Source organism: Mobula birostris, chromosome 14 (genome assembly GCF_030028105.1).
Source record: "Mobula birostris isolate sMobBir1 chromosome 14, sMobBir1.hap1, whole genome shotgun sequence".
NCBI classification, from domain to species: domain Eukaryota; kingdom Metazoa; phylum Chordata; class Chondrichthyes; order Myliobatiformes; family Myliobatidae; genus Mobula; species Mobula birostris.
In genome coordinates, this window is record NC_092383.1 from 90,830,435 (window position 1) to 90,858,164 (window position 27,730).

General features: G+C 44.8%; 1 protein-coding gene across 17 annotated transcripts in view; it reads right to left on the reverse strand.

The window, feature by feature from the left end:
- ccnd3 (cyclin D3) overlaps positions 1-27,730 on the reverse strand; it is a 425,735-nt gene that overhangs the window by 88,406 nt on the left and 309,599 nt on the right. Inside the window, exon 1 of one of the 17 annotated variants that reach the window (XM_072278925.1) lies at positions 4,811-4,896. The exons of the other annotated variants lie outside the window; for them this stretch is intronic. Coding sequence (XP_072135026.1) covers positions 4,811-4,816 — 6 coding nt within the window. The 5' untranslated portion in view covers positions 4,817-4,896. Of the gene's footprint in view, positions 1-4,810; positions 4,897-27,730 lie in introns of those variants that run through there. 17 annotated transcript variants of the gene reach the window in all.

The following is a 27,730-nucleotide window of genomic DNA, read 5'->3' on the forward strand; positions in this document are numbered from 1 at the left end:
GGAAAAACCTGCATTTATTGACTATCCCGAATTGCCTCTTGGTGGTGAGCTGTCTTCTTGAACGGCTGTGGTCCATCTGGTAAAGATGATGTTGGGGAGGGAATTGAAGGAATTAAGCCCACAGACAATGAAGGAATGGTGACACATTTTCATGTCGGGGGGATGGTGTCTGACTTGGTGGTAGTGCTCCCCGCACCTACTGACCTTGACATTCGGTGGCAAAGACCACTTGTTTTGGAGGAGGTGATAAAGACCATGCATTTGGGAAGTGTTGTCTCGGTGAGTCATTGCAGTATATTCTGTGAGTGTACATAAGACCATCACTGGGGTTTCCCTCCCTCCTATTTGTCACGTTTACTGACAGCGTTGCAGATGAAAGTCCCAAGACATTGGTGAGGATCCCTACCATCCCTTTGACCCTGTACCATCAGGAAGGAGGTACAGAAGCATCAGGACTAGGACTGCCAGACTGGGTAACAGCTTCTTCCCTCAGGCTGTGAGACTAATGAATACTCTGCCACCACCAAGGCCACGTCACTAGGACAGTGAGCTGTTTACTGTTTACCTGTGCTGTGCACTACTTGCATTTTGAGTTATATTTTGAACTTACTTGTGGTAATATTTTGTTTTATGTACTGTGTGTGATATATGTTTTGTGGGTGCACTGTGTGGAGGAGCACTGTTTCGTCTGGTTGTACTTCACCTTGAACATGAAGACCAGAAGACATAAGATCAGAATTAGGCTACTTGGCCCATTGGGTCCACTCTCCCATTCCATCATGGCTGATTTATCTTCCCCTCAACCTCACTCTTCTGCCTTCTCTCTGAAACCTTTAACAGCCTTACCAGTCAAGGACTATCAACCTCCACTTTAAATATACCCAATGACTTGGTCTCTGCAGCATCTGTGGCAAAGATTTCCACAGATTCACCACCCTCTGGCTGAAGAAATTCCTCCTCATCCCTGTTCCAAAGGGATGCCCTTCTATTCTGAGGCTGGGCCTAGACCCACCCACTATAGGAAACATCCTCTCCACATCCATTCTATCTTGGCCTTTCAATATTTCGATAGGTTTCAATGAGATCCCTCCTCATTCTTCTAAACTCCAGCAAGTACAGGCCCAGAGACATCAAATAGATATGGGCCTATGTGTGAATGGGACTAATTTAGATGGGCACCTTGGTCAGCAGGGACGAGTTGGGCTGAAGGGCCTGTCTCCCTACTGTATGACCCTATGACTCTAATGTTGCTACTGGTATATTTAAAAATGCAAACAACAGGAATTCTGCAGATGCTGGAAATTCAAGCAACACACATCAAAGTTGCTGATGAACGCAGCAGGCTAGGCAGCATCTCTAGGAAGAGGTACAGTCGACGTTTCAGGCCGAGACCCTTCATCAGGACTAACTGAAGGAAGAGTGAGTAAGGATTTGAAAGTTGGAGGGGGAGGGGGAGATCGAAAATGATAGGAGAAGACAGGAGGGGGAGGGATGGAGCCAAGAGCTGGACAGGTGATTGGCAAAAGGGGATACGAGAGGATCATGGGATAGGAGGTCTGGGAAGAAAGACGGTGGGGGGGGGGGACCCAGAGGATGGGCAAGGGGTATATTCAGAGGGACAGAGGGAGAAAAAGGAGAGTGAGAGAAAGAATGTGTTTATAAAAATAAGTAGCAGATGGGGTACGAGGGGGAGTTGGGGCATTAGCGGAAGGTAGAGTAGTCGATGTTCATGTCATCAGGTTGGAGGCTACCCAGACGGAATATAAGGTGTTGTTCCTCCAACCTGAGTGTGGCTTCATCCTTACAGTAGAGGAGGCCGTGGGTAGACATGTCAGAATGGGAATGGGATGTGGAAAAAAAAAGAAAAAAAACTGGTATATTAATAGTTGCTTTTCATCCTATGAGATACAGTTGTCCAGGTTCTTGCTGCATGCTTGTAGGGATTGCTTCATTGACAAATTGACCGCAGTTCAATGCGGAAAATTCAAATTAATAAAATTTATAATAAATTCATTGTCATCTTTATGTGCCATGTCATATGACATGGGCGAGCATGGTCTTCCATGACCATGACTGTTCTTGGCAAATTTTTCTACAGAAGTGGTTGGCCATTGCCTTCTTCTGGGCAGTGTCTTTACAAGACAGGTGACCCCAGCCGTTATTGATACTCTTCAGAGATTGTCTGCCTGGTGTCAGTGGTCACATGACCAGGACCTGTGACAGGCACCAGCTGCTCATGTGATCATTCACCAGCTGCTCCCATGACTTCACATGACCTTGATCAGGGGGCTGAGCAGGTGCTACACTTTGCCCAAGGGTGACCTGCAGGCTAGCAGAGGGAAGGAACACCTTGCATCTCCTTTGGTAGAGATGTATCTCCACCCCGCCACACATGAAATAAATTACTAAATTTAATTGATTTGCAAAATGACTGAAGAATAAAAGATAAGTCATGCCAAGCTGATACATATCTGAGACTGTTGCAATTTTACAAGTTCACTGCTTCCCCTTTTTGTATTTCTCCTGACTGTGTTGCACCCAGTCTGACAGAACAGGAAGGTGAGCAGTCCCCAGGCCTCTGCACTGACACTTCACAAAGCGACTTGATATTGTCCGATAAACACAAGAAATTCTACAGATGCTGGAAATCCAGAGCAACACGCACAAAGTGCTGGAGGAACTTAGGAGGTCAGGCAGCATCTATGGAGGGGGATAAGCATTCGGCGTTGTGGTTGTCAGCCCGAAACATTGACTGCTTATTCCCTCCATAAAGCTCCTCCTGCACTTGTGTGTTGGCATTGTCTGATACTGTCCTTGCAGGCCCAGCTTTGAGACCTATGCCAGGGGACAGTGGGTGCGGAATTCAGTGACTTCACGCTTGCTGGATGCAGGGAGTCTGAGCAGGGAAATGCCCAGTCCTACAATTGGGCGAATGAGGCCGGAGACATGCATTGGGATCAGCTTCAGTGTCTCCATTACAAGAAGGATGTTGAGGCATTGGAGTGGGTGAAAAAGACCACAAGACATAGGAACAGAATTAGGCCATTGTGCTCATTGAATCTGCTGCCTTTCAGTCATGGTTGATTTGTTATCCCTGTGAACCCATTCTCCTGCCTTCTCCCTATAACTTTCGATGTTCTGATTAATCAAGAACCTATCGAGCTCTGTCTTAAATATAAGCAATGACTTGGCCTGCACAGCCATCTGTGGCAAAGATTCACCACCCTCTAGCTAAAGAAATCTTTCCTCATCTCTGTTCTAAATGGATTTCTCTCTATTCTGAGACTGGTCCTAGACTCCCCACAATAGGAAACATCCTCTACACATCCACTCTATCTCGGCCTTTCAATATTATATAGGTTTCAATGAGATCCCCCTTCATTCTGCTAAACTCCAGTGGGTACAGGTTCAGAGCCATTAAAGATTCCTCTTATCTTAACCCTTTCATACCTGGGATCATTCTCCTGAACCTCTGCTTGACCCTTTACAATCCCAGCCCAACCGTTCTCAGATAAGGGGCCCAAAACTGCTCTTAATACTCCAAGTGTGGTCAGACCAATTTTTAAAATAAAGCCTTAGCACAGCATTCTTCCTTTTGTATTCTAGTCTTCTCAAAATGAATGCTAAAAATGCATTTGCCTTCCTTACCACCGTCTCAACCTTCAAGTTAACCTTCAGGGAATCCTGCACAAGGACTCCCTAGTCCCTTTGCTCATCTGAGTTTTGGATTTTCTCCTCATTTCAAAAATAGTTCACGCCTTTATTCCTTCTACCCAAGTGCATGACCGTGCACTTCCCTACACTATAATTCCATCTGCCACTTCTTTGCCCATTCTTCCAATCTGCCTAAGTACTTCTGCAGACACCCTGCTTCCTCAAAGCTACCTGCACTTCCAGCTACCCATATCGTTTGCAAACTTGGCCACAAAGCCATCAATTCCGTCATCCAAATCATGGACATACTGCATAACGTAAAAAGAGTCAGTCCCAACACCGACCCCTGACGCACATTACTAATCAGCAGCAGCCAATCAGAAAAGGGTTGCTTTATTCCCACTCTCTCCCTCCTGCCAGCCAGCAAACACTCTGTCCATGCTAGCATCTTTCCTGTCATACCATGGGCTCTTATCTTGTTAAGCAACCTCATGTGCAGCACCTTGTCAAAGACCTTCTGAAAATCCAAATAAACAACATCCACTGACTCTCCTTTGTCTATCCAGCCTGTTATTTCCATAAAGAATTCCAACAGATTTGTATAGCAAGGTTTCCCCTTGAGGAAACCATGCTGAATTAGGCCCATTTTGTCATATTCCTCCAAATACTCTGAAACCTTATCCTTAGTAACAGATTCCAACATCTTTCCAACCAATGAAATCAGGGTAACTGGCCTTTCATTTCCTTTCTTCTGCCTTCCTCCCTTCTTAAAGAGTGGAGTGACATTCGCAATTTTCCAATCCTCCAGAACCATGCCAGAATCCAGTGATTCTTGAAAGATCACTCCTAATGCCTTCACATTTTCTTCAGCTCCCTCTTTCAGAACCCTGGGGTATAGTCAATCTACCTACCTATAGACTTTTCAGCTTCCCAAGCAGTTTCTCCCTCGTAATAGCAACAACACTCATATCTGCCCCGTGACACTCTCACATATCTTGCATTCTGCTAGTGTCTTCCACAGTGAAGACTGACACAAAATACTTATTAAGTTCATCTGCTATTTCTTAGTCACCCAATATCCACTGTCATCTCTCTTTTATTCTTTACATATCTGAAAAACTTTTTCTATTTTCTTTAATATTATTGGCTAGCTTACCTTCATATTTCAGAAGTGGAGAGTGTCAGTAAACTTTACTCTACTTCCTCAGGTGTCTGCTGAAGTTTGGCATGTCATCAAAAACCTTGGCAAACTTCTATAGATGTGTGGTGGAAGGTGTGCTGACTGGCTGCATTCTGATCTGGTGTGGGAGCACCAATGCCTTTGAGCGGAAAACCCTAAAAAAGGTAGTAGGTTCAGCCCAATATATCACGGGTAAAACCCTCCCAACCATTGAGCACATCTACATGAAACGTTGCCGTAGAAAAGCAGCATCCATCAGCAAAGATCCTCACCACCCAGGCCATGCTCTTTTCTCACTGCTGCCATCAGGTAGAAGGTACAGGAGCCTCAGGACTCACACCACCAGGTTCAAGAACAGTTATTACCCCTCAACCATCAGGCTCTTGAACAAAAGAGCATAGTTACACTCATTTAAGGACTCTGTTATATTGTTATTTTATGCTCGTTATTTATTGCTATTTATCTATATCTGCATTTGCATAGTTTGTTTACAGTTTATAGTCCCTGATATTTTCGGTTTACAGTTACTATTCTATTGATTTGCTAAGTATGCCCAGAAAAAGAATCTCAGGGTTGTATGTGGTGACGTGCATGTACTTGATAATAAATTTTACTTTGAACTTTGACTTTGATATTTCATCTTTTCTCTCCTTATAGTTTTTTGTTGACTTCTGTTGGTTTTTAAGAGCTTCCTAATCCTCTACCTTCCCACTAATTTTTCCTGTATTGTATGCCCTCTCTTTTGCTTTTATGCTTTTTTTGACTTCCTTTGTCAGCAACAATTACCTCATCTTCCCTTCAGAATACTTCTTCTTCCTTTCCTGCACCTTCCAAATTTCTTTTAGAAACTCTAGCCATTGCTGTTCTGCTAGGTGTTTTGGGGACTTTTTGGCAGGCTGCAATTACAACGACCTACTAGGCACTTGGCAGGGGCCAATAAAGAGAAGGGAGGTGTAAGTGGAGCGGCTGTTGCATGAGTGGACAGTGTTAGAGTGGTCAGGCTTAAAAGGCTTGGGTGAGCACAAGCGGACGTTCTAAGTAAGTTTCTAACAAGTGTTTCATAGCTAGTGCGCTGAGAACATTTCGGGAATTAATGATATTTTCTTTGTGTGAGACCTGGGAACTTTGGGAGACCTCTGGTCTCCCTGATAACTATATCTGTATGAAGTGCATCAAGCTCCAACCCCTCAGAGGCCATGTTAAGGAATGGGAGCTGCAGCTGGGTGACCCTCAGCTCATACAGGAGAATGAGGAGGTGACAGATAGGAGCCACAGGGAAGTAGGAAGCTGGTAAATGGGCAACAGTCATGAGAGGGAAAGGGAATAGGCAGCCAGTGCAGAGTATCCCGTGGTCATTCTCCTCAGCAATACGTGTACCGCTTTGGATACTCTTGTGGCAGGGTGGGGGGAGATGACTTACCAGAGGGAAGCTGCAGCAACCTGATTTTTGGCACGGAGCCTGGCTCTGTGGCTCAGAAGGGAAGGGGGAGAAGAGGAACGCAGTAGTGATAGGGGATTCCATATTAGAGGAGCAGATGGCAGATTCTTCTGATGCGATAGAGACCTGGATGGTATGTTGCTTGCCAGGCGCCAGGGTCAGCAATGTCTTGCATCGGGTTCACTGTATTCTGATGGGGGAGGGTGAACTGCTGGAAGTCGTGGTACGTATCGGTACCAATGACATGGGTAGGAAAAGGGAGGAAGTCCTGAAGAGAGAATGTAGGGAGTTAGGTAGAAAGTTGAAAAGCAGGACCTCCAGGGTCGTGATGTCTGGATTTTGCCTGTTACCTGCGCCAGTCAGAAGAGGTTCACCCACATGCTGCCTGGATTAGAGAGCGTGAGCTACAAGGAGTGGTTGGACAAACCCTGGGTTGTCTTCTCTGCAGAGGACCTACCAGAGGCAGATAAATCAGCCGTGATTGAACGCTGGAGCAGACCCAGTGGGCTGAATGGCCTGCTTCTGCCCCTTTATCTTATGGTCTTAATGTCCTTTATTGCTCCCGAATCAAAGTCTCCCCAACAACGCTGTGGGCGGGCCTCCAGCAGAGGGAAAATGGTGGATCATGAAGAGGCCCACCCCCGGCTTCAGAATGGTAGTAAGCCCTGGAGGGTCAGGTCACCACTGAGGCTCAGATCTTCAAAAACATGAACAAATACATACTCATAATTTATGTACTGTAATGATTAGACACGTTATGTAAAACAAGGGACTGCACTGTTAGTTTCAATGAAAATACAACTCCTTGTCTTAATCATTTTTTCCTTTTGAAAGGTGTGGTTTCCATATAAACAGCCAGATTTGCTAAGGGCAACGGTTTTGTCTGTGAGCTAATGAGTCTTTGTGCCTTCAGCCATTGCTTCACAGTCTTGAGCAGATTCAGTGACTGGATGCAGGAGCACGAGAAGGCTTTCGCTCTGATCAGACGCTAATTTTATTTTATTTTTATTCAGAGATACAGTGTGGAACAGGCCCTTCCGGCCCAACGAGCCTCACCGCCCAGCAACCCATCGATTTAACCCTAGCCTAATCACAGGACAATGTACAATGACCAATCAACCTACCAACCTACGTGTCTTTGGAATGTGGGAGGAAACTGGAGCACTCGGAGGAAACCCTCGCACACACAGGGGGCATGTACAAACTTTCTTAAATAGGACGCTGAAATTATGCTCTGAACCCCAACACCCCAAATTGTAATGGGGTCACACTACAGAGGTGCCCACATAAAGAGCATCCTTATACCACCACATCCTTATTCCTCGAGGAAAAGTATCTGGCCAATATCTATCCCATAAACAAATTCACAAAAGAAAACCCCCAGGATGTTTGACCATAAGAGACTCTGCAGATGCTGGAAACTTTGAGCAACACACACAAAATGCTGGAGGAACTCAGCAGGTCAGGCAGAATCTACGAGGGTGGGGTGGGAATAAGCAGTTGACGATTTGAGCTGAGACTGAGTTGATCAAGACTAGAAAAGAAGGGGTTGGTGGGGGGGGTCCAGAATCAGAAGGTGGTGGGAGAGGGAGGGGAAGAAGCACAAGCTGACAGGTGATAGGTGAAGCTAAGTTTGGAGGAAGCTGGAAAGGTGGTGAAGTGAGAAGATGGGCAGCGATAGGAGGAAAAGGTTAAGGGCTGAAGAGGAAGGAATCTGATAGGGGAGGACAGTGGACCGTGGATAAAAGGGAAGGAAGAGGGGCACCAGTGGGTGGTGATGGGCAGGTGAAGGGAAGAGAGGGGTGAGGAGGGAACCAAGATGAAGAATAAGAAAAGGGAGAAGGAAGTGGGGGAAGTAGGAGGAATCAATGTTCATGCCATCCAGCTGGAGGTTATCCAGGCTTGCCATCCTGTTCTTTACCACCCTGTTGACTTGTGGGGACACTTTCAGCGAGCAACTGACTTTGACCTCAAGATCCCTCTTCAAGGTCACTTTACAGTAAGCCTCATTCAGATCCAAAATATTGAAATCAGTGCAACACACACAAAATGCTGGAGGAACTCAGCAGGCCAGGCAGCATGTATGGAAAAGAGTGAACAGTCGACGTTTTGGTTGGAGACAATTCAGCAGGATTGAAATCACTGTCGGAGCACTGCACGTTTCTGCGTGCTTACCGTTCAACCAAGCATTGTTACACATTCGTTAGCGAGGAGGAGATAATGGGAGGCAGAGACAGAACTGTTGCTTTAATTTGATTATTAATATCTTTTTGAGAGAAGGAGGACAAGTTATCTGCACCTGGACAAGAAAGCTGAGTGGGACTTCCTTACAATGGACGGCACGGTAGTGTGGCAGTTAGCGCGATGCTGTACAGTGCCGGTGGTCACCTTTCTGGGTTCAATTCCCACCGCTGGCAGTTAGGAGCTTGTACTTTCTCCCCATAACCGCTTGGGTTTTCTCCGGGTGCTCCAGTTTCCTCCCACATTTCAAAAGGACGTACGGGCTAGTAAGTTGTGGGCATGCTATGTTGGCACTGGAAGCACGGCATCACTTGCGGGCTGCCCCTAACACATCTCTGGGGGGGAAGGGAGGATATATTACAATCCATCAGAGGCAGTACCTTCCCCACCATTGACTGCATTTACAAGGAGTGCTAACACAAGAAAGCAGCGTCCATCATTAATGACCCCCTCCATCCAGTCTATGCTCTCCTCTTGTGACAACCATCGGGCAGAAGGTAAGAAGGCTCAGGTCCCGCACCACCAGGTTCAGGAACAGTTATTACCCTTCAACCATCAGGCTCCTGAACCAGAGTGGACTGCATTGTTCATTGACACAAACTATGCATTTCACTATATGTTTCGATGTTCACGTGACAGATAAAGCTAATCTTTAATTTTTAACATGAGAAAACCCGCAGATGCTGGAAGTCCAAGCAACACACACAAAATGCTGGAGGAACTCAGCAGGACAGGCAGCATCCATGGATAAGAGTAAACAGTTGACATTTCGGGCTGGGATCCTTCATCAGGGCTGAAACGTCGACTGTTTACTCTTTCCCCTAGATACTGCCTGGTCTGCTGAGTTCCTCCAGCATTTTGTGTGTGTTGATTTAATCTTTAAGTACAAGTAATGTGGATACAAAATGGAAAATGTGCATTGTCTGGGGATCAAGCGGATGTAGAGTCCTGTCATCTAACCGTAACCATTTCGGAACAGATGGAGGGCTCCTGAGTACTCTCCGAGTGTTGAAGAGGAGGTTGTTTTAGATCTTCATTTGACAATAAATCAAGTTGATATCTTCATTTACCATTTGGGATACAAAAGCACTTGATAACTTCTTTATCCGTGGCTGCTTGCTGGTATTAAATGTACAGCGCTTACCAGCAAGTTGAAACAAGACGTCTGGCACCTTGGCAACCAACCCGTGAGTCACGATCTGATTGCTCTGTGTCCACACAAACCTTAAGGCCCAAGTGCTGCATGTCATTTGCACAAGAGTGCAGATGCTGCAAACTCAGAGCAAAACACTGACTAAGTGCTGGAGGAACTCAGCAGGTCAGGCAGCATCTGTGGAAAGGAATAAACAGTCAATGTCTTGGGCCGAGACCTTTCATCGGAACCTCATAGAGAGTCTTGGCCTGAAACGTCAAATTCTTCAAGAGCAGATGAAGGGACTCAGCCCGAAACGTCAACTATTTATTCCTTTCCATAGACGCTGCCTGACCTGCCGCGTTCCTCCAGCATTTTGTATGTGCATGACATTTGCGTGGTTGCTGATGTCACAGAGTGTTGGTTCCCTGGTTTCAGATTGCCCTCAGGATGCCAATGTATACACTCCTGGTTTCCTTCATGAAGAAGCACTGGATAAAGAGTGGAATGCAGGAGATTCATCTGATGGTCTGGATTTCCATAACCTTTTCCTCAGTCTACATTGAGCAGCTCCTCCAACTGGCTCAGAAATACAAGACCTATTAATTCTATTTACTTATTCAGAGATACAGCACAGTAACAGGCTCTTCCAGCCCAACAAGCCTGTACCGCCTAATTACACCCACGTAACCAACTAACTTCCTAACTGATACATCTTTGGAATACGGGAGGAAACCCATACGGTCACGGGGAGAACTTTACAGACAGTGGCGAGAATTGAACCTAGGTCGCAGGGACTGTAATTGATTCATGCAAACCACCGGAGTATCATTCTGTCCTAAATAAAATTTGAACTATGCCTCTCATGATCTTATAGACCTCTATCAGATCAGTGCTGTCCCAAGGAAGACAAACCCAGCCCCTCCAACCTCTTGTTATGAGTGAAACATTTCCATTTCAGTAAGCTCATGATATTAGTGTTTGAGATAGTCCACATCGGTATTTGACGCCTAGCATGGACCTGGTGGGCTGAAGGGACTCCTCCTATCTGGCTATGACTCTATGGTACAATGTCCTCTGTACTGGGGGAAACAAATTGCAGATTGGGTCAAATACTTCATCCAACCACATGTATCTTGAGCGGGGGGGGGGGAACCCTTTTGAGGAATTGTCACCCATCCTTTCATTTCCCTCATATTCATGTGCCGATCTTACAAGTCTCCAATATCCCTAAGGAATCTGTTTTTTAATTTCTATGTTTTTGTTTCTACCACTTCCCCAGGCAGCTGCCACTCTCTGTAAAAAACTTGCCTCTCACATCTCCTTTGAAGTGACCGCCTCTTACTTTAAATGCAGGGCCTCTGGTATTAGACATTTCAACCATGCGAGAAAGACAATATCTGTTGACTCTATTTATCGTTTGCCACTCACAATCCTATAAACCTCTAACAGATCTCCCCTTAGCCTCCACCGCTCTAGAGAGAAAACAACCCAGCCTTTTGTTATATCACATGCTCTCTAATCCAGGCAGCATCCCGGTGAACCTCTCCTGCACCCTCTCCAAAGCCTCGACACCCTTCCTATAGTGGGGGCAACTGGAACCATGTGCAATACTCTAGGTGAGTCCTAACTAGAGATTGATAAAGAAATATATGAAAAGAAATTGAACAATTTCAAGGCGTCAGCTCTTTCTGTCTGGTGCTCCACATTTCCTGCATTCAGTTTTTCACTGCTTCTCTTTAGGTAATTTTAGATTTCGTTCACTTCCTCCTGATTACATTTCCCCACCTTCATCATTTTCCATTTTTTCATCATTTGGAATCGCTACACTTGTATCACCTGGCCTCTCCTGACTTCCAACCTAACACTTGTTCTCTCTGTCCCTCAACAACTAACCTTTCTAACTTTTGTCTGCTCCAGTGAAAACTTATTGATCTGAAATATCCACAGATCAATCTCCACAGATGCTGTCTGACCCACAGTGCATTTCAATTTGATTTCTCATTAAACATATATTTTATTAATTTTAATATAACATAGAATGTGGCAAATTCTCGTTCTGTTTCAGATATTCAATGTAGATGGTAATGCCTTTCTTAATTTATCAATGATACAGAAGCCAGCTATTGGACGCTTACAAACCAACCCTTGGAAACCCCCTAAAGCAAAGTATATCTCAAATAGACCTGACTGCCATTTGTAGATAAATTATGCAAATTTGTAGCACTCAAAATGCAAAGCCTGGCTTGAATGAGACTTCTGAGTCTCCCCATCAGATCTGATTGAATCGCTGCATTCCTTTAGTGCCGGGACGTGGACTGTGGTGGACAGTGGTGGACAGTGGTGTGAGTTGGAGACTCTGAGATCATTCCCATCCTCAGTGGTGTGGGACTCGAAGGCAAGGTGGAACCAAGTACTCACAACCACGATCTGAGGCAGGTCTCTGAGACAATGACCCATCTTACGCGCTCCGCCCCCCCCCCCCCCGCCGAGATCCCCACAGAAGCTAATATTATTCCCTCATTCCCAGTTCCTGCCTCGCATCGTTACCGAACGGCTGACTGTACTGGTTACAGTGAAAGGTATGGGATTAAGCAACAAGTCTGCTGGTCTACTGAAAATCTGTGCTTTAGTTGCAGAGGTACAGTACCGTACCTTTAAATATTGGAATCTACCCAACAATGAGAAATGATTCTTAAACTTCTCTAGTTTGTACACCTTCTCCTCATCCCGCCTTCTTATTCTGACTTCTGTCCCCTTCTTTTCCAGTGCTATTGAAGGGTCTAGGCCCAACATGTTGACTGTTTACTCCTCTCTGTAGATCCAGCATTTTGTGTGGGTTGCTCAGGGTTTCCAGATCTGTAGACTCTCTCATGGCCTGAAACTTTGATTGTTTCTTTGCCTCCACAGATGCTGCCCGATCTGCTGAGTTCCACTAGCATTTTGTATGTGTTGTTTGGCATTTGACTAAGCTGTCACCAAATCTTTTCAACCATCTACAAGGTACGTGTTAGGAGTGTCTTGAATAAATCCAATTCCAAAAACACCCAGAATCTCAAATGATTCCAGGGCAAAGCACCACCTCCTTGATTGACATTCAGGAGCATATTTGACTTCACCGTGGATTCACAATAATGGCAGTGTGTACCAAATGCTCCATGGTACTAGCTCAGTTGACTCTGATAGCATCTCCCAAATACACAACTCCTTAGCACTGAGAACAAAACTATAAGACCACAAGACGTAGTGGCAAAATTAGGCCAGTCAGCCCATCAAGTTTGTTCTGCCCTTCGATTATGACTGATATATTATCTCTCTCAACTCCATTCTCCTGCCTTCTCCCTGTAACCTTTGATGAATCAAGAACAAATCAAATTCTGCTCAAGGAGAATGGATGGGTGAATATATGTCTTTGGACATATTTTTCAGGGTAGAGATGACAATTTCTCACAAGGGGCAATGAGTCATACATCAGGGACCTATCAACCCCTACTTTAAATGTACCCAGTGACTTGGCCTCTGTGGCAAGGGCAATGGGCTTGGTGGAACACCAGTACCTCAAAGTTCAGTCCCCTCCACATTCTGACAGCTGGTTCTTCATTCAAATCACAAACTCGCTCCCCAACAGCAGCGTGGAAGCACTTTCTCTAGGCGGACTGCAGTGGTTCAAGAAGGCAGCTCATGACCACCTGCTCCGGAGGCAATGAGGGATGTAGAAAGAAGGCTGGCCACAGCCATATCCCAAAGAAAGAATTAAAAACTCATTCACGTTGAACTTCATTGATGAAAAGTTGTATGAGACATCGAGCTGCCATGCATTTAATTTTGGATGCAGCTGTGTGAATTGATAGATTCTTGATTAGTCAGGGCATGAAGGGATACGGGGAGGGGTCAGGAGATTGGGGCTGAGAGGGAAATGGATCAGCCATGATGAAATGGCGGAGCAGACTCGATGGGCCAAATGGCCTAATTCTGCTCTCATATCTTATGGCCTTACGGAATTTCAAGGTGGTGTCCTTGGGTTGATCTCCATTGGAAGATTGGAGGGTTGTACACCTATCCCTCAATCCCTCCTGGTTAGTGACCAGCTCACAACACTGAAGTAGGGAAGGCACGTAGATAGACTTGATGAAATTATGGTGTGGGAGTGCTGAGTTTGCCTAACATCCACCACAGAGTTTTTCTACTGTCCGTTTATAAGCCCTCTACCTCAGCAACACCTATGTGCGGGTTAACTTTAGATGCAACACACGCAAAGAGATGGTGGAACTCAGCAGGTCAGGCAGCATCCGTGGAGGGGAATAAACTTTTGGTGAGCTGTTTAGCCTGCTAGTGGATTGAAGATGTTTTATTAAAGCTTGTTTATTGAGGACTGGGTAGTGGGATGGAGATATGTCTCTACCAAAGGAGGTGTGAGGTGCTCCTTCCCTCCGCTAGCCTGCAGGTCACCCTTGGGCAAGGTGTAGCACCTGCTTAGCCCCTGATCAGGGTCACATGAAACCATGGGAGCAGGTGGTGGATGGTCGTATGAGCAGCTGGTGCATGTCACAAGTCCTGGTTATGCCACCACTGACACCGAGGCGATGGCGAACTAGTTTTGTAGAAAAATCGGCCAAATAACAATCATGGTCATGGAAAGTCCATGATCACTCACGTCATACAACATGGCAAATAATGATGGTGATGATTACTGAGGTGCTAGATTAGGGTGTAGAATTGTTATTTTTCTTGCAGTTGAACTTTCCTATGCTTACTTCTGTTTACGTACAATCACCTACAGAATATACGCGTAATTGTCCAGTGAATTTTCCAGCAATTGTAGTATAGCTTCATTTGTTTTTTTCTAGAAGCTTCTTAGTTTTTCTGCAACATGAGTCAGATCTCCTGAATTTGGTTATGTTATAGGTTAATTGTTATTACTGGAATGCTGTTATATTTTTAGCCTGAGCTAGTTTTTGTCTAAGATGACCATGACTTCTTGGTACTCTAGCTTTCATTTGTTCACTCATTGCCCTTGTAGCATTCAATAAACAGCTGTAAGCAACAAGTTTGATGCCTCAATCTTAGTTCCTGAAGAACCTCTGGATGGCAAAAATCAGGATCCAACGAAGCATAAACACAACAGATTCTACAGATGCTGGAAATCCAGAGCAACACACACAAAATGCTGGAGGAACTCAGCAGGTCAGGCAGTAGCTATGGAAGTGAATAAACAGTCGACATTTCAGGCTGAGAACCTCCTTCAGGAATGGAAAGGAAGGCGGAAGGCTGTAAGACCAAAAGATATAGGAGCAGAATAGGCCATTTGGCCCATCGATTCCGCTCCGTCATTTCATCACGTCTGATCCATTTTCCTCTCAGCCCCAATCTCCTGCCTTCTCCCCGCATCCCTTCGAGCTCTGACCAATCAAGAATCAATCAACCTCTGCCTTAAATAGATCCAGTGGCTTGGCCTCCACAGCCGCCTGTGGCAATAAAGTCCACAGATTCTCCACTCCCTGGCTAAGGAAGTTCTCCCTCATCTTCGTTCTAAATGGATGTCTCTCTATCCTGAAGCTGTGTCCTCTGGTCTTAGACTCCCTCACCATAGGAAGCATCCTCTCCACATCCACTCTATCTAGGCCTTTCAACATTCAATAGGTTTCAATGAAATCCCCCCCCATGCTTCTGAATTCCAGTGAGTACAGACCCAGAGCCACTTGAATTGATTTGAATTGACTTTATTTCTTATATCCTTCACATACATGAGGAATAAAAATCTTTATGTTACGTCTCTGTCTAGATGTTCAATGTGCAATTTATAGTAATTTATAATGAATAGTATGTACAACAGGACAGTCAATATAACATAGAAATCCAGTTATGTCAGCATGAATTAAGCAGTTTGATGGCCTGGTGGAAGAAGCTGTCCCGAAGCCTGTTGGTCCTGGCTTTTATGCTGCGGTACCGTTTCCTGGATGGTAGCAGCTGGAACAGTTTGTGGTTGGGGTGACTCCGGTCCCCAATTATCCTTCGGACCCTTTTTACACACCTTTCTTTGTAAAGATCCTGAATAGTGGGAAGTTCACATCTACAGATGTGCTGGGCTGCCCGCACCACTCTCTGCAGAGTCCTGCGATTGAGGGAGGTACAGTTCCCATACCAGGCAGTGATGCAGCCAGTCAGGATGCTCTCAATTGTGCCCCTGTAGCAAGTTCTTAGAATTTGGGGGCCCATACCAAACCTGTCCATCCATCTGAGGTGAAAGAGGCGCTGTTGTGCCTTTTTCACTACACAGCCAGTATGTACAGACCACGTGAGATCCTCAGTGACGTGAATGCCGAGGATCTTGTTCACCCTCTCAACCCCAGATCCATTGATGTCAATAGGGGCTAGTCTGTCTCTATTCTTCCTGTAGTCCACAACCAGCTCCTTAGTTTTTTGCCACATTGAGGGAGAGATTGTTTTCTTGACACAACTGTGTCTGGGCGATGACTTCTTCTCTGTATGCTGCCTCATTATTATTTGAGATTAGGCCAATCAGTGTAGTGTCATCAGAAAATTTAATGAGCAGATTGGAGCTGTGGGTGGCAACACAGTCATGGGTATACAGAGAGCAGAGGAGGGGTTTAGCACACAGCCCTGAGGGGCACCTATGTTGAGACTCAGAGGGGCAGAGGTGAGGGAGCTCACTCTTATCACTTGCTGGCGATCTGACAGGAAGTCCAGGATTCAGCTACACAAGGCAGGATGAAGGCCGAGGTCTCTGAGCTTCTTGTTGAGCCTGGAGGGAATTATTGTGTTGAATGCTGAACTGTAGTCCAAGAACAGCATTCTCACATAAGCATCCTTCTTCTCCAGGTGTGTAAGGACGGTGTGTAGAGCTGTGGCTATTGCGTCATCTGTCAATTGGTTGTGTCGGTAGGCGAATCCTAGGGGGTCCAGTGTGGGTGTAGCATGTTGCAGGTGTAGTCCTTGTCCAGTCTCTCAAAGCGTTTGCTTCTTATTGAGGTGAGTACGACGGGACGCCAGTCCTCATATGATAAGCCTTTCAACCTTGGAATCATTTTTGTGAACCTCGAAATTTTCATGAAGTAAAGAAGGATTGGAAAGAAAAGGGATCTTCCCCCTTCCTTCCTGAAGAAGTGTCTAGGATTGAATCATTGACAGTTATTCATTTCCATAGATGTTGCCTGACCTGCTGAGTTCCTCCAGTATTTTGTGTGTGTTGCTTAGGATCCGACCAAGGTAAGCTTTGTGCACATCTTGTGGAAGGTGATTTGATTAACTGCCTTCAGGAGGACTGATGTAGGGTTTTGACCCAAAAAGCTGACAATTCCTCCCCCCTCCACCCCAATGCTGCCCGACCTGCTGAGTTCCTCCAGCAGACTGTTTGTCGCTCCAGATTCCAGCCTCCTGTGTCGCCTGCTGTCTAACAATGGAACTGAATTGGCCTTCCACTTTTGGGGCTGTGACAGGCAAGTAAAGAGCAGCCACAGAGAAAACAGGGATAATGGCAGTGCTGTGGTGAAGGGGAGCAGAGAGATAGCTCAAGTTCTCTGTCACCGAACTGCTGGGGTGGAGTTGCGCAGTGGGTTGGACACTGGATTAGTAATTTTGAAAACTAAGAAGGAATCTTATAAAAACGTGTAAAATTATGAGATAGTATTGGCATTTATCTATTATTGTCACACGTACCGAGATACAGTGAAAAGCTAGTCTTGCATACTGTTCATACAGATTAGATCATTACACAGTGCATTGTCAAAGGTAGAACAATAACAATGCAGAGAAAGGTGTAAAAAGCTACAGAAAATGGACAGATTTCATAATTTTATTGGTTTGGATATGATTCCCTCTCATTCTTCTTATTTCCAGTGGAAACAAATTTCTCTATTCTATATTTGGTGAGTTCAAAGTTCAAAGTAAATTTTCTTCTCAAAGTAATTATATGTCACCATGTACAACCCTGAGATTCATTGTCCTGCGGGCATACTCAGCAAATCTATACAACGGTAACTATAAGAGGATCAATGAAAGATCAACCAGAGTGCAGAAGACAACAAACTCTGCAAATGCAAATATATATAAATAGCAATAAATAACGAGAACATGAGATAGTGAGATAGAGTCCTTAAAGTGAGATCATTGGTTGGTGGGAACATCTCAATGGACGGGCAAGTGAATGTAGTGATCCCCTGATGGTTGTGGGGTAGTAACGTTCTTGAACCTGGCTTGGTGAGTTCTGAAGCTCTTGTACCTTCTACCTGATGGCAGTAGCGAGAAAAGAGCATGGCCTGGGTGGTGGGGATCTCAGATTATGGATGCTGCTTTCCTATAACAGTGTTTCATGTTGACTGGAACTAGGAGACATACCCTCAAAATTTGGGGGAGTTGATTTAGGATGAAGATGAGGAGGTGTGAGAGAGAGTCATGAGAAGGGTCTCAGTCCGAAATATTGATTGTTTATTCCTTCCCCTAGATGCTGCCTGACTTACTGAGTTCCTCCAGTATTTTGTACTGTACATGTTACTTGACATGAGGAGGAAATGCTTTTCCCAAAGAGTAGTTGTCTTTAGGAATTCTCAGCCCAGAGAAGCAGAAGAGGCTACCTCATTAAATTTATTTAAGACACAGTTAGATAGATTTTTGGGTTACGGAGAAAGACAGCACAAAACTGGCCCTTCAGCCCACCTTGTCAGTTCTAACCATTCACTTTATCATGGGTGGCCCATTGGCACATGGAGCCTGTCAAGTGATGTCTCAATTTCTAAAGATAAAGATTAGCTTTATTTGTCACATATACATTGAAGCGTAGAAGGAAGTGTGTCCTTTTGCGTCAACAGCAACAATTTCTCTGCTTCAGAGCGCCATAAGGCTCAGCCACTTCACTCACCTTGTGCTGCTGGATAGCTGATACAAGCACCCTGCGGCAATTTTGTCCCCGTCCTTACGGAAGCCATCGTACAACAGGAGACCGCTCAGAACTGCAGGATTCCTGGGGGTCTCGGAGCGATGGCATGGCCCCAGTGTGGGCATGAATGGCAAGAGGCCTTTCTCCATGAAGAGACTCATTAGTAATTGGCCTTGTACATAGGTAACTATGCCAATTAGCCACTTACACTCATTCAATATCACCCGTAATCTGGTTATTGGCCTTAGTTCCACTCTTTGCCTGTTCCCTTTGATTTTCCTTGTACAAAAAAACTATCCATCCTAGCCTTCAATGAGAGAGCAGCCATGTCTCCCTAGGATAGAGAATTCCAAAGATTTACAATCATCCTCCTCGCCTGCAGTCTTAAATAGGCGAGTCTTCGTGCTGAAACCGTTTCCCATCGTTTTAGATTTCTCAGTCGTCCTCTCCTGCTCGGTGGGAAGACCTTGACATTTTGACGGTGCTTACATAATATGCCTCAAGAAGTGAACGTCCATCATCAAAATCCCTACCACCCGAGCCACGGCATCTTCTCCCTGCTACCATCGGGGAGGAGGTGTAGGTGCCTGAAGTCCCACACCGCCAGGTTCAAGAACGGCTACTTCCCTTCAACCATCCAGCTCTTGAACCAGCCCAATCTTCACAGTTTAGCAACACAAAAGAATGTCAACTTAAATTTATTATCAAAGCACGTACACAGTATGTCACCATATACTGAGGTTCATTTTCTTGCAGGCATTCACAGTAGATCAAAGGATTACAGTAGAGTCAGTGAAAACCTGCACAAAATGACGGACAAACAACCAACGTGCAAAAGAAGCCAAGCTGTCATCTGACCACTCTGACCACTTTGTGCAAAAGTGGCGTTTCTTGTGCTAATTGTGTTCTTTCTTGTATAATTTATGGTTAATTTGTGTTTTTCTTGTGAGTGTTGTGTCCCTGTCGCTCTGTGCCTGTGATGTAGCTGCAAGTAAGCTTTTCGTTGCACCTGTGCATCTGACAACTCGCCTTTGACTTTGATTATTCAAAGTAAAACCAGCCTGGATAACTTCACTGAGCTCAATGCTGAACTGATTCCACAACCTACAGAGTTACTTTCAAAGACTCTACAACCCATGTTCTCGGTATTATTTATTTATTTGTTTTTATTATTTGCATGATCTGTCTTCTTTTGCACATTTGATTTTTGTCAGTTTTTCATAAATTCTCTTGAATTTCTATTATCTTCTTGTAAATGCCTGCAAGAAAATGTATCTCCAGGTAGTATATGGTGATAAAGATGTACTTTGATAATGATTTTTACGTTGACTTTGACCGATTTTCCTCTCTCTCTGCACCAACATAATTTTATCTCTTTCTGCTTATCAGAATCAGAATCACTTTGTTGCCAATATGTGAAACGTACCAGAATTGATTGTGGTTCGGTGCCAAACATAAAAACACAGGACAATACCATAACAGAAAACACAATAACAACCAACTATTTGCAAGACAACAGTGCAAACGGCCACGAGCAATCAACAATTAGCAGAACGGTCACACATGCAAATGTCAATAATCAAACTTTAAAAAACTCTGAACATATGAACAGACTCAATCACCATCAACGGGACAAGGAGAGCAGGGAAGACCAGGTAATGCATGTTGTTTAGGGACAGTTGGGCCATTACACCTGAGTGAGTTTTGTTGAGAAGCTGGATAGCTACAGCAAAGAAGCTTCGGAGATGACGTGTAGCCCTTGTGGGGATGGACCAGTGGTGTCTCTGGTGGCAATTTGGTGAATAGGGTGGGTGGAGTCGCTAGTATCTGACTCTCTGTGCCTGCGATGCTGCTGCAAGTAAGCTTTTCATTGCACCTGTGCAGACACGGACTTGCGCAGATGGCAATACTTTGACTTTGAATAAATGACTATTGAGCTTGACCTTGTCCTTTCACTGCTATGTGATCTGCTGAGCATCCTGATTTTGTTTGGGAATTCCAGCAACTGCTGTGCTTTGCCTTGTCTTTTCTTTAGATCTGCAGGAAACTCTTCTGACTGGGTGCTACTAGGAACTTGGTTCAGTCCCTCCCCACCTACATCTGGGAAACTTCTCTCTCCTCAGTAGCTTTCAATTCCCTGCACCTTCACCATGCATGTCCAGTCCCTACACACTTCTATCCCCCAACATGGCTTCAAAGCTCCCTGCTTCTTTCTAGACAAAAGGAGCAGCGTATTCCCTTCTACCCCACCCTCCTCTTCCAACCTGATGGCATGAATATCAATTTCTCCTTCCGGTAAACAAATCCCACCCCCATTCCCCACTCTGACCTTTTACTTCTTCTCACCTGCCTATCACTTCCCCCTGGGTCCCCTTCTCCTATGGTCCACTCTTCTCCCCTATCAGATTCTTTTCACTCCAGCCCTTGACCTTTCCCACCCACCTGGCTTGATCTATTACCTCCCAGCCAACTTCTTTTCCCTCCCCCTCCCACCTTTTTATTCCAGCATCTTCCCCCTTCCTTCCCAGTCCTGAAGAAGGGTCTTGGCCCAAAACCTCAACTATGTTTCATCTCCATCGATGCTGCCTGACCTGCCGAGTTCCTCCGGCATTTTGTGTGTAGTATTTTGGATTTCCAGCATCTGCAGACTTTCTCGTATTAGTAACCTGAAACTTTTTTCTTGCTAGTCTTATTTGCATATATATTGAGTATAAAGTCAGGTTACGATCCAGATGTTTTTTTAAGTATAACAGGAGTAAGTCCGTAGATGTTGGAAACCCAAGGCAACACAGACAAAATTCTGGAGGAACCCAGCAGGTCAGGCAGCATCTATGGAAATGAATAAACAGTTGACGTTTCAAGTCAAGACACTTCATCAGGACTAAGAAGGAAGGGGAAAGACACTGGAACAAAAAAAAGGGGGGAGGAGGCTAGCTGGAAGGGGAAGGAGGCTAGCTGGATAAAAATGACGATTTGAAAATATTCCTTTCTTTATTTAGGCTTGGTTAACCAGGTGCAGATTGATAAGACCAGCTGAACATTAGTTACTTGGTAAAAATAACCATTTTCAATCACAATATCTAAATACTGCCTGTGGGTACTCCCTAAATGAGTCTTGCAATGAGTATTAACTGTATGGGTTGGAGAAGTTGCATTCTTCATGAAATAGAACAAATATATTTTCTTCTGGCTTTTGAATTATGTTTCTCAAAGATCCCAAGAAACTCATTCAGTTCCAGGAGTGGCCTTGAAGGCCAGCACCTAGTAACACACACAAGGTGCTGGAGGAACTCAGCAGGTCAGGCAGTATCAGGAGACTTGGATTCAATTCCTGCTGTTAGCTGTAAGGAATTTGTATGTTCTCCCTGTGACTGTGTGGGTTTCCTCTGAGTGTTCCGGTTTCCTCCCACAGTCCAAAGATCTACTGGTTGGTAGGTTAATTGGATTTGTAAATTGTCCCGTGATTAGGCTGGGGTTAAATTGGGGGTTGCTGGGCAGCAAGGCTTGAAGGGCCGAAGGGCCTATTCTGTGCTGATTCTCAATAAAAATTTTAAAAAAGTTTATGGAGTGGGATTAAGCAGTTGTTGTTTCGGGTCAAGACCCTTCTTCAGGATTGGAGGATTGGAGAGGAGGGGGGAGGACAGCAGGATAAAAAGGTCGGGGGGGGCAGGGGAAGGAGGATAGCTACAGGGTGATAGGTGATGCCAGGTGGGCTGGAAAGATAAAAGGCTGGAGAAGAAAGAATTCGACAAGTTCCCAGGAAGGATACATGGCTGCAGCAGCGAGTCTGGGTGAGGTCATGGTCAACGAGTCGGAGGGCAGCAGAGGTCACAGAGAGGGTTTCACTGAGCTCCCATCACAGGGAAGATTTAAAGTTCTTCAGGGTGGTGGCAGCACGGTGGCGTAACACTATCGCAGTGTCTGCAAATGGTTTAACTCCGCTGCTGCCTGAGATGACTTTGCACGTTTTCCCCGTGACCATGTGGGTTTCCTCCAGGTGCTCTGGTTTCCTCCGACGTATCAGAGAAGCTCACATTAGCGGGTTAACTGGTCACATGGGTGTAACTAGGTGGTGTGGGTTGTTGGGCATCTCTAACTGAAGCCGTAGGTTCTCCCAGTGATACCTGACCCAATCTACAAGACAGAGGCATAGTTGCCTCCTGCACAATATCCTTTGCCTATCTCAAGGCTCAAGGCTCAAAGTAAATTTATCATCACAGTATGCACATGTCACCAAATGCTACCCTGGGATTCATTTTCTTGCAGGCATTCACAGTAGAATAAAGAAACACGGTAGAATCAATGAAAAACTACACACAAAGACGGACAAACAAACAATGTGCAAAAGAAAACAAACTGTGCAAATACAAAATAAAACAAATAATAGTAATAATAATAAATAGTAAATAAATAATTCTGAGAACACGAGTTCTATAATGCTTGAAAGTGAGTCCATAGATCGTGAAATCAGCTTAGTGTTGAGGTGAGTGAAGTTATTACAGCTCAAGGGCGTTGGAGTTCAGAGTTCGGAGTTTGGAGGCCAGAACCGTTATCCTCTGTACTCCTTACAGAGTGGAATGCGTAGGTTTTCCCCGGGCGCTCCGGTTTCCTCCCACAGTCCAAAGGTGTACCGGGTAGGCTGACTGGTCGTTGTAAATTGTCCCTTGATTAGGTTAGGGCTGAACTGGGACGTCGAGAGCTGCTGGGTGGGGTGGCTTGAAGGGCTGCAAAGGCCTAATCTGCGCAGTCTCTAAATAAATAATAATTAAAAAAAAACAAAGTTATCCGCGCTAGTTTAGGTGCCTAATTGTTGAATGGTAATAACTGTTCCTGAAGGTGGTGGTGTGGGATGCTCCTGTACCTGCTTTCTGATGGTAGCAGTGAGAAGAGAACATGGCCTGGATGGTGGTGGTCTGTGGGATGCTGCTTTCTTGTGGCAGAGCTCCTTGTAGATGAGCTCAATGGTAGGGAGGGCTTTTCTTGTGAATGACTATGCTGCATCCACTATCTTTTGTCGGCTTTTATGTTCCTGGGCATTCCCATATGAGGCTGTGATGAAACCAGTCAGGATACCTTCCACTCTGCATCTATAGAAGTTTGTCAACGTTCCTGATGACATGCTGAAACTGCACAAGCTTCTAAAAAAGTCGAGGTGCTGCCGTGCTTTCTTTGTGATGGCATTTTCATGCTGATCCCAGGACAGATCTTGGGATGCAATGGCGACGCAAAAGAATTTAAAATCACTGACCCCTTCCACCTCCAGTCTCCTAATGAGCACTGGCTCATGGACACCTGGTTTTCTCCTCCACTAGTCAATGAGCAGCTTTGCTGACATTGAGTGAGCAGTGGTTGTCGAGGCACCATTCAACCAGATTTTCAATCCCCCTTCTACCTGGGAAAGGTGCAACAACGGCCCCATGTGCTGAAGGCCAACTTGCTTCTAAACGTCTGCAATTTTACGCACTTGTTTGGTTCACTACTACAGGAAGTTTTGGAGGAATGATGACTACAGGTTGTCTCCGTGTTATGAATGCCCAGCTCACTGACACTCCCTACATATGAGCGAGCAAGCTCCCAAAATATTATTTAATGCTCCCGCACCATCCTCAGATTGTGTTAGTCATTAAGAGTGACAGGGTGAGGTGAGATTGACCAGGTGAGGTTGGGCAGGTGAGGTTGACCAGGTGAGGTTGGGCAGGTGAAATTGACTAGGCTAGGTCCGTATGCCTTGGATGTAGGAGAATGTGGGGAAACCTTATAGAAGTATGTATTTATTCATTTATTGAGATATACCATGGAAGAAGCCCTTCCGGCACTTCGAGCTGAGCTTCCCAGCAACCCCTGATCTACCCTTGGCCTAACCATGGGACAACTTACAATGACCAATTAAACAACCGACTGTGTGGGGGGAAACCAGAGCACCTGGAGGAAACCCACACGGCCACTGGGAGAACGTATAAACTCCTTACAGATAGCACGTATGATAGGTGTAGATAAGGTGGGCAGTATCAGTCTTTACCCGGGGAAGGGCAGTCCAAAACTAAGTGACATGGGCTTAGTGTGAAAGGGGAAAGATTTAACAGGGACCTGATGGGAAACTATTTCATGCAGAGGGTGGGGGGCATATAGAAGAGGAAGTGGTTGAGACAGGTACGATAGTGTCATTTTAAGGAGCACCTGGATGGAGAGGTGGGGCTTAGGGGGAAATTGAGATTGACTGGATGTGCTCCACAGTTAGCATGGACTGATTGGCATTGGTATTGATTTATTATTGTCACATGGACTGAGATACAGAGAAACCCTTGTCTTGCACACTGTTAATACAGGTCAAGTCATTACCCAGTACACTGAGGTAGAACAAGGTAGAACATAGAGAGTGTAGTGCAGGCAAACAACAAGCAGCAAGATCGTAATGAGGCAGGCTGTTCAAAGTTCAAAGCACATATACAACCCTGAGATTTGTTTTCATGCAAGCATACTCAATTAATCTATAGAATAATAACCATAACAGAATCAAAGGAAGATGTCCAACTTGGGCGTTCAACCAGAGTGCAGAAGACAACAAACTGTGTCAATACAAAAAGGAGAAATAATAATAATAAATAAATAAGCAATAAGTATTGAGAACATGAGATGGAGAGTCCTTTAAAGTGAGTCCATTGGTTGTGGAATCAGTTTAGTGATGGGGCAAGTGAAGCTATCCCCTCTGGTTCAAGAGCCAGATGGTCGAGAGGTAGTAACTGTTCCTGAACCTGGTGGTGTGAGTCCTGACGCTCCGGCACCTTCTTCCCAATGACGGCAGCGAGAGGAGAGCGTGACCTGGGTGGTGGGGGGACCTGCAACAGCATTTCCTGTGGAGGTGCTTAATCGTTGCAAGGGCTTTACCCCTGATGGACTGGGCCGCATCCGCTACATTTTGTAGGATTTGTAAGGTCAAGAGTCCACCTTATTGTACAAGAGGTCCATCTAAGAGTCTGATAGCAGTACGTGCTTTCAGGCTTTTGTATCTTCTGCCTGATGAAGAACGATGAAGAGAGACTGGGCACAAGGGCTCGTACCTGTGCTGTAATGCTTGGTGACTCTGACACTAACCACTCCGTCACTCACTCCCTTGACTAGAGAAATGATGCGCAAGTAGCTTGGGAAAGATTACAAAAAATACAGGCAGGGGCATAACAAAGATAAGCTGTAGTTCTCCACAACTCTATAATCTAAGAATGGCGCTTATCAGCCATCTGTATACACTCTGAGCAGGAGATTTTGGAATCTCTAATGCAAATTGATCAAAGTAATCGAAAAAATTGAAAGCTTTGCAGAAAAATTAAGTGTTAGTTGTGCAGCTAGTCAAACGCCTAGATGCAAGATCAAAGCTGAATTTCTTGTTAAATGGAATGCAAAGACAGCATCTTTAAGGGTTACTGAAGAGACCAACATTAGTTCAAGAAAATCTGACAAATTCTTTCCCATTCAGATTAGCAAACGAGGGGCCATTGCTGACAATTGAAATGAAAGCACAGTATCAGATTTTCTGGGTCAGACATGTTTTTTACGGATTTATTTTCGATATATTAATATCGTAATAACTAAAGGTGGTTTAAGATGATTGTGGTTTGATTTTTTTTTGTTAATTTGTTAATTGCTGCTAGAAGACATGTTGCTATTAAATAAAGCTTGGAGGTGGTACTTGGATAAGTCCACAAATGTTTTCATATTGGTACTGGCTGGGCTCTCAGTTTGTGAGAGAACATCCGGTAAACACAGATCTTAATATTAATGACTAGAAAATATCTTTCATGGAAATTCTTTGCAACTTAACTTAAAGGAATTACCCTTCTATGGAAAATCTTTGCAATTTGCCTTAATGGATTTGAGTAGGATGCAATCTATTTTTAATCATGGACGTATTATTCTACTTTTTTTTAGCCTATCAGAGAAATCCTCCCTTTCCTACACTTCCTGTGGATATGTCTGTCTCTTTCTCAGTTCTGATGGTGGGTCAACGGCCTGGAAAATTAACTCTGCTTCTCATCCCACATATGCTGCCTGACCTGGTGAGTATTTCCAGCAGTGTCTGTTTTTTCCGTTTTAGATTTCTACATCTGCAGTAGTTTTTTTGTTGACATTCTCTCTATGTCTACGTGGACACTCATGTTCCAATCCTATTAGATAGGAGAGCCGTGATATTTGCCTGCTCTGTGGCAAGGTTAGAATGCTACAGCGAGCAAGGAACATTCAGCCAGTATCGGCTGATTGAAGACTTAACATGCAGCACATCCACGTTGGTTGTTAATGGAAATGACATGTTCCACTGTATGTTTTTCATTGATTCTCTTGTGATTCTTGGTACCTACCTTGAATGCACGCAAGAAAATGAATCCCACAGTAGTATATGGTAGCATATATGTACCCTGATAATAAATTTACTTTGAACTCTGAGTGTTGAGTCTGAATCTGAATGCACCCCTGCATTCAGGGTGGTTGTGCTTCTGGGAATAGTATCGTATTGCTCTTTTCCGTAATGTGAATCTGTCTCACCTGTGCCTATGTCACAAAACGGGGATTGAAAATTAAATACTTATTGTTAACTTATTTTATTCATCTATCTGAATTCTGTAAGAGGGAACTTTATATCATATCTCAAAGTTTTGGGTTGAGATTCGTCAATTTTGTAAGAGGGACCTTCGACAAACTAACTATGGTAATGTGGGTGTCACATGAATATAGTTGCTAGGTGCTGTCTTGCAAGTTCTTGAAGAAACATAACATGAAGCAATGTGTGTGTCGTTAGAGAACAAAATTCAGTTTTTATCACCACCCTGACAAAAAAGAGGTGTTCTTGGAGAAGACAGGAGAGAAAGACCATAGTCAGACCAGAAGAAACAGGGGTAGAATTAGGCCGTTTGGTCCATCGAGTCTCAAGGCAGATCCATTTTCCCTGTCAGCTCCAGTCTGCCTTCTCCCTGTATCCCTTCATGCCCTGTCCAATCAAGAATCTACTAACCTCGCTTTAAATATACCCAGTAACCTGGCCTCCACAGCCGCCTGTGGCAATGGATTCCACAGACTCACCAGCCTCTGGCTAAAGAAATGCCTTCTCTTCTCCGTTCTAAAAGGACGCCCCGGTATTCAGAGGCTGTGCCATCTGGTGCCTAGGCAACCCCACCAAAGGAAATATCCTCCCCACACCCACTC